This window comes from Erythranthe guttata, chromosome 11 (genome assembly GCF_056151865.1).
Source record: "Erythranthe guttata isolate IM_541 chromosome 11, IM_541, whole genome shotgun sequence".
Classification (NCBI taxonomy): Eukaryota; Viridiplantae; Streptophyta; class Magnoliopsida; order Lamiales; family Phrymaceae; genus Erythranthe; species Erythranthe guttata.
Genome location: NC_142543.1, coordinates 10,353,196 through 10,365,000, shown reverse-complemented (window position 1 = coordinate 10,365,000; position 11,805 = coordinate 10,353,196). Strand labels below are relative to the sequence as shown.

At 27.0% G+C, this 11,805-nt stretch overlaps 1 protein-coding gene across 1 annotated transcript; it reads left to right on the top strand.

Annotated features, from left to right (window-relative positions):
• Positions 1–9,796: 9,796 nt before the first annotated feature.
• LOC148766990 (uncharacterized) lies at positions 9,797–10,944 on the top strand (the record flags this gene model as incomplete). The annotated part of the gene is made up of 1 exon (XM_088825890.1): positions 9,797–10,944. A coding segment is annotated over one exon (651 nt), but the record flags the coding sequence as incomplete, so codon positions are not given.
• Between the last annotated feature and the right edge of the window lie 861 nt (positions 10,945–11,805).

Here is an 11,805-nt window from a genome sequence, read left to right as displayed (position 1 = left end):
ATAAAGCAATAATTCATTGTTACACTAAAAAAGAGACTATGATGAATATACCATTGCATGTAGGTGATACCAATGCAATTATTTTTCAAGAATTCTCTCCATATCTCCGAAACAGAAAAAAAAAAAAAAAAAGTATGTGGAAAAGATGAAGAATGTACATCATGTTGAATGTTAATTTATAGTAGAGTTAGGGAATATAAAAAAGGTAACAAAAAAAGTAATTAATATAAAGGGGTTATTTTACATAACCCCCTAGCCACCAAATAAACTAGGGATAAACACAAGCCCAAATCATCCTTTGACATACCCCCCTGGGGAAGCGAAAGTACTATACTACCCTTATGTGCAATTTTCGGTCAAACTGCATTCAGCATTTATGGTCCTGCATTTATCATTTTCGCTGATATATTTATTATTATTTTCCTTTTTTTTATTTTTTTTATTTTTTTTATATAAATCTGTTTGTTAAATATATATATATATATATATATATATATATATATATATATATATATATATATATATATATATATATATATATATATATATATATATATATATATATATATATATATATATATTTTAATTTTTAATTTTTTTTTAAATTAAAAAAAAAAAAAATTAATTTTTATTTATTTATTTATTTTTATTTTTTTTTAATTTTCAAAACAATATGTTTACAGTATTGAAAATAACTACATGTAACTATAGTACCTATAGTAATTCATAGTTATGTTCGTTTTTTCCCCATATTTTTAGTCGATCAATTGTATACACACACGAATACTGACTTATACAAAATAAATTCATAAAACCCCAACAAAAATTTACAAATTTAAATATTTTTATTATAAATCACATCAGAACCAATAAAATACAAATCGAAAATACATAAATATACGCATATGTAACTACATGTTACTATAGTAATGTATAGTAATGTATACAGTCTGTTGAACAGATCTGATGTAACTTAAAAAAACAAAAATTTGACACCTTCAAGGAAATGATTAATGGCCTTCATTAAGCTGCAATTGCAAAATCAAAACAAAAAGAAATTACTTTAGTGCAAATCAACAAATTTGAAGAAAAATATCAAAACACTCAAAAATCACCAAACATTAAGAGATCGAGAGATAGAGAGAGAAGTTATTGCTGGGAAATGCTACAGATTTTAAATCAAACAGACAGTGACTCCTCACCCCCCTCGCCTCCTACCAAAACCCTAGACGCCGCTAATAACCACCAATGGTTCCGCGCGGCCACAAATGCAGAAAATATTGAAATAAATCTGAAAACATAAAAATAAACGAAATTACCATCAAAATATAGATCCCGACGAGAGGAATCCAACGGTATGTGACCCGTCAAATTTCGACGATACCAATACTATTACCATTGCCATTATCATTATCAATACCAATACCAATGCCTATAGCAATACCAATCATTATCATTACCATTACCATTACTAATCCTAATACTAATACTAATATGATAATAATACTATTACTATTAGTGTTAGTAATCCTAATGTTATTGATAATCCTAATCCTGGTATTAACTCTAAACTTAATTCTAATACTAATCTCAATCATAGTTCTAATCCAAATTGTAATCTTAATGACAATATTAGTCTTAATCTTAATACTAATTCTAATCCTTATAGAAATGCAAATATGCTAATTCTAACTTAATACCAATCTTTTTATGCTAATGCTAATGGTAATGCAAATCCTAATTCTAATTATTATTCTAATCATAATACTGATCTTAATACTAATTCTAATCATAATGCTAATCCTAATACTAATATTCATACTAATATTAATTCTAATATGCTAATGCTAATACTAATATACTAATGCTACTACTAATAGTCTAATACTATTACTAATATTAATTAGCTAATGTTAATATTAGTATACAAATGCTAATGCAAATACTAATACTAATACTAATACTAATATACTAATATACTAATACTAATATACTAATACCAATGCATACCAATATCAATATCAATACCAATACCAATACCAATATCAGTACAATTATTAATCCGAATACCAATACTAATATCAATATCAATACCAATATCAATACAATTACCAATTCCAATACTATTACCAATACCAATACCAATATAATATCAATACCAATACATATACTAATATCATTACCATTACCATTACCATTACCATTACCATTACCATTACCATTACCATTACCGTTACCATGACAATTTTCGTTATTACCGTTACTATTACCATTACCATCACCAATACCAATATCATTAGCATTACCACTTCCATTATCATTACCATTACCAATACTAACATCAATCCAATACCAATACCAATATTGATACCAATATCAACCATTACCATTATTACCATTACCATTACTAATAGTAATATACTAATATTAAGACTAATCTGATAATAATACTATAACTATTAGTAATTCTAATGATAATCCTAATCATAGTGTTAACACTAATCCTAATCCTAACACTAATGCTAATGCTAACCCAAATTGTAATCCTAATACTAATTTCAATCATAATTTTAATCCTAATTATAATCATTCTCCTAATCCTAATGGTAATGCTAATCTGAATTCTAATATTAATTCTACTTATAATCCTAATTCTAATAATGACACGAATCATAATTCTAATCATTATAGAAATGCAAATATGCTAATGCTAACACTAATTTTAATATTATTCCTAATATGATAATGCTAATGCTAATGTTAATGCTAAAATTAATACTAATTTTCAATAATAATTCTAATCATAATGCTAATACTAATATGCATGATTATCATAATGCTAATATTCATACTAATATGCATACTAATATTCATACTAATATTAATTCTAATATGCTAACGGTAATGCTAATGTTAATTCTAATCTTAATCCTAATGCTAATACAAATTATAATATTAATAATAATACTAAAATGATACTTATATGCTAATGCTAATGCCAATGCTAATGTTAATCCTAATATACTAATGCTAATGCTAATCCTAATATACTAATTCCAATATTTATATACTAATGTTAATCGTAATTCTATTTTTACTGCTACTGCTAATGGTAAGGCTACTACTGATACTGATGCAACTCAAAATTGCTAATACTAATTTTAATGTTGATATTTATGGCAATGGTAATATGATAATGCTAATATTATTCCTAATACTAATTCTAGTCCCAATTGTTTTGTTAATTCTAATCCTAAGCATAATTATAATGTTACGATGCATAATTTAAAATAGAAAAAAATACCATTCTACTTTCTTTTATGTTATGAAGATTAAGTGAAATCATTTAAAATATATGGTATCGTACAAATGACACTAATATTAATACTAATACTAACACTGATACTGAGAATACCATTCTACTTAATTACATTAGTGTCATCGAGTATTTAGGATTTGTTGTATTGTAGTGTTTATATCTAGATCAACACTAACCCAAAAGTATCAAAATGAGTTTGCAAATATTTATGTGCTATTTAATATTTTATTTTGATATTTATATAAATGTATTTGCTCCAACCATAGGTATTAAATCGTTGTTAATTAAATATATCTAATTGCCACATGTTATTTTCTAAATGGACACTGAGGTGGTTGAATTCATAACTCATGTTTGATATTTTATTCACCATGATTGCATAATGTATTTTTACATTTGAAAGATGAAATATCAAAATACCTCATTTCATAAATCTAATGGAATTAAAAATTACTATTTTGGAGAATAAAAATGGTGGTTAAATGTTTTGATAGCTCATTTAATAATCTCACTCGAAGTGCTCTTGCCGTATATAGTTTATATTAATAATTTACCTAATGTTTGTTTCCCTCTTACATCAACCGCTTATGGTATGATTTTTGAAGGAATTTTTTTATTACGTGAAATATTCCAATAATGCTTATTATACCCTGCACACACGACATTTCTTTATGGTACTTTTTAAATACAAAAATTACCCTCAGGTGAACTTTACACGAAATATTTATTCTTCTTAAATAACACTTTCACAATTTTTTATTATTACCATGACCACCCCTGAGGGTAATTTTTAAGTTTAAAAAATATGATAAAAGAAATGTCCCGTCTGCAAGGGTAGACTCCATATTTTTTGGGATATTATATAGAATAAAAAAAATTCCGTACAAAAATCACACCATAAGGGGGTTGTGTAAGACATAGACAAACATAAGGGGAATTTTAGTAATCACCGATAAGTGGGGGTGTTTTCTGTAATTTAGTCTAAGTTCAGGAGGATTTTCATAATTTATCTTATTAACAATGATTATTGTTCTTTTACGTCGTAATGTTTGCTTATACCCTTATAATATTTTATATAATTTTAATGTCAATTTGATAATATAATTAAATATTAATTTCTAATATATTTAATATGTGTTTTTTTATGGTTCAACTACCACACATAAGAAATTTGATATAAATGTTCGAGATTGAATAGAATTATTTTTTTTTATACTAAATAATAGATCATTGCAAAAACAATTGTTGCAAAATTAGAATTTTTGATTATAATTATAATTATAATTATAATTATAATTATAATTATAATTCTTTGAATTAGTATTAGTATTAATACTAGAAATATGATTCAAATTGTAATTATGATTAATATAATATTAGGATTAGAATTATAATTAAGATTATGATTATGCTTAGTACGATAATTAGTGACATGTATTAGTATTAGGATTATGATTAGCATTAAGTTTGGGATTAGAATTATAATTAAGATTAGAATTAGAATTAACACTAGCATTAGCATTAACATTAGTATTATTAGTATTAAAATTATTAGGCTTATGATTAGTGTTAGGAATAGGATTATGATTAGGATTAGGATTAGAACTATGATCAGTGTTATGAATAGAATTAGGAATACGATAAGGATTTGGATAATATTAGAATTACAATCATAATTAGCATTAGTATAATAATTAGCATATCTAGATTACATTAGCATCAAAATTACTATTAGCATTAACATTAACAATATTAACATATTAGTATTAGTAATAGTATTAATAATAGTATTAGTTGTAATATTAGTATTAGTAATAGTATTAGTATTGGTATTAGTATTAGTATTAGTATTAGTATTAGTATTAGTATTAGTATTAGTATTAGTATTAGTATTAGTATTAGTATTAGTATTAGTATTAGTACAAATATTAGTAGTAACATAAGTATCTGTATCAATATTATTATTGGTATCAGTATAAGTATCAGTATCAGTATCAGTACCACAATATCTATCAGTACCAGTATCAGTATCATTATTAGTATCGGTATCAGTATCAGTATCAATATCAATATCAGTATCAGTATCAGTATCAGTATCTGTATCAGTATCGGTATCGGTATCGGTATCGGTATCGATATCAGTATCAATATATGTATATGTATCATTAGCATTAGATCATTAACAATAAAATTAGTTTTAGCATTTATATTAGTATTAGTAATAGTAAGTATTATTACTAATATTAGTATTAATATCAGGATAAGTATCCGTATCAGTATTAGTATCAATATCAGTACCAGTATCAGTACCAGTATATGTATCAGTATCGATATCAGTTTCAGTATCAATATCAGTATCAGTATCAATATTAGTATTAGTATCAGTATTATTAGTATAATATTAGTATTAGTATTACTATTTTTATCGGCATCAATATCAGTATGAGTAACAATATTAGTATCAGTATTAGTATGAGTATCATAATTAGTAATAATATTCGTATTAATATTAATATTACTATGAGTATCAATATGACTATCAACATCAGTATCAGTATCAGTATCAATATCAGTATCAATGTCAGTATCAGTATCACTATCAATATCAATATTTGAATCAATATCAGTAAGTATTAGTATTAGTATTAGTATAAGTATTAGTATTAGTATTAGTATTAGTATTAGTATTAGTATTAGTATTAGTATTAGTATTAGTATTAGTATTAGTATTAGTATTAGTATCAGTATTAGTATCAGTATCAGTATCAGTATCAGTATCAGTATCAGTATCAGTATCAGTATTAGTATTAGTATTAGTATTAGTATTAGTATTAGTATTAGTATTAGTATTAGTATTAGTATTAGTATCAGTATTAGTATTAGTATTAGTATTAGTATTAGTATTAGTATTAGTATTAGTAACAGTATTAGTATTAGTATCAATATAACTATTATTAGTATCAGTATTAGTATTAATATTTGTATTAGTATGAGTATTAGTATCGATATTACTATCGATATTAGTATTAGTATTAGTATTAGTATTATTATTAGTATTAGTATTAGTATTAGTATTAGTATTAGTATTAGTATTAGTATTAGTATTGGTATTGGTATTGGTATTGGTATTGGTATTAGTATTTGTATTAGTATTAGTATTAGTATTAATATTAGTATCAGTATTAATATTAGTATTAGTATTAGTATTAGTATTCGCATTAGTATTGATATTCGTATTAGTATTAGTATTAGTGTTAATATTAGTATTAGTATTAGTATTAGTATTAGTATTAGTATTAGTATTAGTATTAGTATTAGTATTAGTATTAGTATAAGTATTAGTATTAGTGTTAGTATTAGTATTAGTGTTATAGCAATAGTATTAGGATTAATATTAGTATTAGTATTAGTATTAATATTAGTATTAGTATTAGTATTGGTATTGGTATCAGTATTGGTATTAGTATTAGTATTATTATTAGTATTAGTATTAGTATTAGTATGTGTATCGATATTGATTAGTATCAGTATTAGTATTGATATTAATTAGTATAAGTATTAGTATCAATATTAATATCAATATTGGTATCAGTATTGGTATCCATATTGGTATCGGTATTGATATCAGCATTGGTATCAATAAGGACGTATACATCTTATCTCTTTTGCAATATTTATAAGTTGTATTGTTGTTTGAGCAATTTGCATCACTAATTAAACGTCATTAGTTATAAACTTACAGGTTATTTGAATATCTATTTTGTTACCATGTTTGTTGTTAATTTAGTTATTTTGCAAAATATTGACATTGTGTAGTAGGTTGCATTCCTCGAACTAGAGTTATACCATATATTTTAAATGATTTCACTTAATCTTCATATCGTGTTTGCGCGCTTCACGTTTTCTTCTTTAGAATATGTAATTTAATCTCATATGTTAAAATTCTGAAATAAGAGATAAAGTTTATGGTTTTTTTTTTTTTTTTTCTTCCATTTTGTTTACTTGAATTGCTATTGTTATAAAGAGATAGTCGTTTACATATTATTATTTTTCTCATTTTAAAACTGACATCCGTGCAACTAATATTGATATTGATACCGATACCGATACCGATTTTGATACTGATACCGATATTGGTATTGATATTAATATTAATACTAATATTAATACTACACTAATACTAATATTAATACTAATAATAATACTAATATTAATCGTAATACTAATAATACTACTACGAATAATAATAATAATACTAATTGATACTTATACTACTACAACTACTAATACTAAAATACTAATACTCATACTTATACTAATACTAATACTAATACTAATATTAATACTAATACTAATACTAATACTAATACTAATACTAATACTAATACTAATACTAATACTAATACTAATACTAATGCTAATACTAACAGTAATAATAATGCATGGTTAATACTAAACTGATACTGATACTAATACTAATACTAATACCATTAAAATGAGAAAAATAATAATATGTAAACGACTATCTCTTTATAACAATAGCAATTCAAGTAAACAAAATGGAAGAAAATAAAAAAAAAACCATAAACTTTATCTCTTATTTCAGAATTTTAACATATGAGATTAAATTAAATATTCCAAAGAAGAAAACGTGAAGCGCGCAAACACGATATGAAGATTAAGTGAAATCATTTAAAATATATGGTATAACTCTATTTCGAGGAATACAACCTACTACACAATGTCAATATTTTGCAAAATAACTAAATTAACAACAAACATGGTAGGAGAGAAGTAACAAAATAGATATTCAAATAACCTGTAAGTTTATAACTAATGACGTTTAATTAGTGATGCAAATTGCTCAAACAACAATACAACTTATAAATATTGCAAAAGAGATAAGATGTATACGTCCTTATTGATACCAATGCTGATATCAATACCGATACCAATATGGATACCAATACTGATACCAATATTGATATTAATATTGATACTAATACTTATACTAATTAATATCAATACTAATACTGATACTAATCAATATCGATACACATACTAATACTAATACTAATACTAATAATAATACTAATACCAATACCAATACTGATACCAATACCAATACTAATACTAATACTAATATTAATACTAATACTAATACTAATATTAATCCTAATACTATTGCTATAACACTAATACTAATACTAACACTAATATTAATACTTATACTAATACTAATACTAATACTAATACTAATACTAATACTAATATTAACACTAATACTAATACTAATACGAATATCAATACTAATGCGAATACTAATACTAATACTAATATTAATACTAATACTAATATTAATACTAATACTAATACTAATACAAATACTAATACCAATACCAATACCAATACCAATACCAATACCAATACCAATACCAATACCAATACCAATACCAATACCAATACCAATACTAACACTAATACTAATACTAATACTAATACTAATACTAACAAGTGCTAATATTTTGATTAAACGAGTTTAATCAATAAGGGAGTCGTATGTTGCATTAGAATTGACCCTTCGATTGATAGAACTCGAGTATGACAAATATCGAGCGTAAAATACGACGGTCTTGCAAAGTGTAGGCACATACATATATTCCTTCAATTTAAATCTCGTTGTGCTTTATTTCGAATTTCTCGAATATCGTCATGTTTAATGTACAATCCTCGTCTGACTGATCTGAAGCTACTCTCCTAACTACTCATTAAAAGATTGTCAAGTAAATAGCAAGCTTTCTTAGCTCGAATGCAACGTATGTATCTCTGTCTTGTTCGTCTGTAAAAGTAAAGGATCAAAGCTAAAATTATCCATATTCATTAAGCATGAAAACCTTATCTTAATCATTAGGGTAAATTACGGCCATTTCCCTGAGGTAAGGTCAAATTACGAAAAAACCTTTCATGTTTGGGTAATTACAACCACCTCTCAACTATGACTCTTTTTACATGTTCACCCTTGTTGTGTCAAATTTAGTGGAATCTTCTAGATTTTGTGGAATATTCTCCATTTTGTACCTGTTTTACCCCATTCTATCTAGCTCCACATTTTGAAACAAGATGACACCGTAAGGGTGGACGTGTAAGAAAGTTCATAGTTGAAGGGTGGTTGTAATTGCCCAAACAAGAAGGGTTTTTTCGTACTTTGACCTTACCTCATGGGTAGCCGTAATTTACCCTAATCATTATATTATGATAGAGTGTTTTGATTTCGAGTTCAGCCTAAGCAAACCACTTTTTTCTTTTTTCAAGTATTCTAATCTCCACTGAATGAATCTACGTCTGGTTCACCTTCACCTGTAATGCATCTCATATCTGAATTCTAACGGTCCCGTTTTCTTTGTGTCTTCTTCTTTTCGTTTCGTTAAACATCGATATTCGATTATTTCCTGCACTCGTTTACCATTTTCATAAACATATTCGACTGCATCAGGTAATCGCCTCGCTAAGGTTGCTCCACAGTCCCACGCATCCATTGCTAAACTCACCGCACAATACACTCTCACACAGAGACACTGGTCATCTCAATCGGCACAAGACGACAGCAAGATTAGCATCGGGCCCCACAAAGGAAGAGATAACGAAGGCAAAGAAGAAAAACCCTACACGGGGTTTACCTATCACGGGCCTATATCAAGCACAATCAAGAAAGTGAAGCTCCTCTCTCTCTCCACATGCTGCCTCTCCGTTTCGCTGGGGCCCGTCATCACTTTCATGACATCGCCCGACATGAACGTGATACTAAAGGGTGCGGTGGCATCTTCCGTAATATTCCTCAGTGCTTCGACCACTGCGGCACTTCATTGGTTCGTGAGCCCTTACATTCACGGGCTGAAATGGCAGCCTGGCTCAGACAGCTTTGAGGTTGAAATGATGTCTTGGTTGGGTACGTTTTTGCCGAAGACTATCAAGTTTGCGGATGTTAGGTACGCGGAGACGAATAGGCCTTATGTTTCGTTTATGGCTAACGGTAACTTTTATTTCGTGGATGCTGAGCATTGTCATAATAAGGCATTGTTGGCAAAATTGACCCCTCGAAAACTAGAGTCCCCTTTCAAGAACTTGTGATTCAATACCCCTGTGTTGCATCGAATTGCTAAAAAACTCCCCATGTAAATAATATTAGCAAAAAAACCCCTTATAATGCATTTTGTGTTAGCACACATGACACAACCCCCTAAATAATGAGCTTTTAGGGGGTAGTTTGCTAATAAAATTGAAATCGTTGGAGGGTTTTTGCTAATAAAATAACACGGGGAGTTTTTCTAGCAATTAGAGAATTAAAACACAAGGGTGTTAAATGCAATCAACCCTTTTTCTTGTTTCCGGGATTCCCTCTCGTTTCTTCCTATTTCTGCACGCATGCGTGGAGATGGATTTACGTCACATTTTTTGGCAGAATTTTGTGTTGTAAAATAAATATTACCGACGTATTGTTAGGTTTTTTCATTGCTTGAATCAGAGAGAGACTATACTAACAATGCATTTAATCTTCATTCGATTCTCGATCCGTGTTAACTACTCGAAAAGCTCTTTATTTGCATTGTTGAACATCTATTATTTTTTATTTTATTTTTTCCCCCTCTGAATTTGGTAAGCATCTAAATGTGCAATCGTCGTAGCAGGGTAAGATCGGTCGAATTGTGTGGAAGAAACATAAATTGCTTGAATATAAAGGACCACTCATTAATTTATTGAAACTCTTTGGGACTCTTTGTAATTTTCAAAATAAAAAGAAACACATTTATTTGAATATATTTATAATTTAGCATGTGCAATAGTAATTTAGAGGTGTTCATGTAAATTACGCAATTGGGAAATTAAAGAAATATCAACTAAGTTAGCACTTATAATTTGTGCAAGTAATTAAGCACTTGCCTAACACATCCAAAATAACGCACTTTAGGTAAGTGCATGAGCATGAGAATATAGACTTAGTCAATAAAATAAGTTATTCTCCACCTAAAAGTGCTTCATGAGTCTGCATCCCTTTGTAAAAGTGCTTAATTTGTATGTTTTATTAATTATTACTATAAAAAAAAGTTGCAAATTTAGCCTAGTAATTAATTTAGAATTATTGTTTATTTAGGTGGCTTTCCTAAAAAGTATTAAAATAAAATTGAAAAGGCATTGCTCGAGTGGTATCAGAATGTAGGGATCGAGGGTTGTTGGTATAAGATCGATGGTTCGTTATCGTTTGGATTCGATTGTGCAGTTGATTTACTTGGTCACTACTTTTTTTTTTTCACACACCCCACAATTGAAAAATCCATAACATGCACTTAAAAAATGATTATCATATGATTAATGTAGATTGGCTTTGTTTACAACAAGGCGGCACGTGATGGATTTTCTAGAAGATTAGACCATAACATTTAATTTAATAAGTTTAAATTTATTATATAAAAATTAATAATAATCTAAGA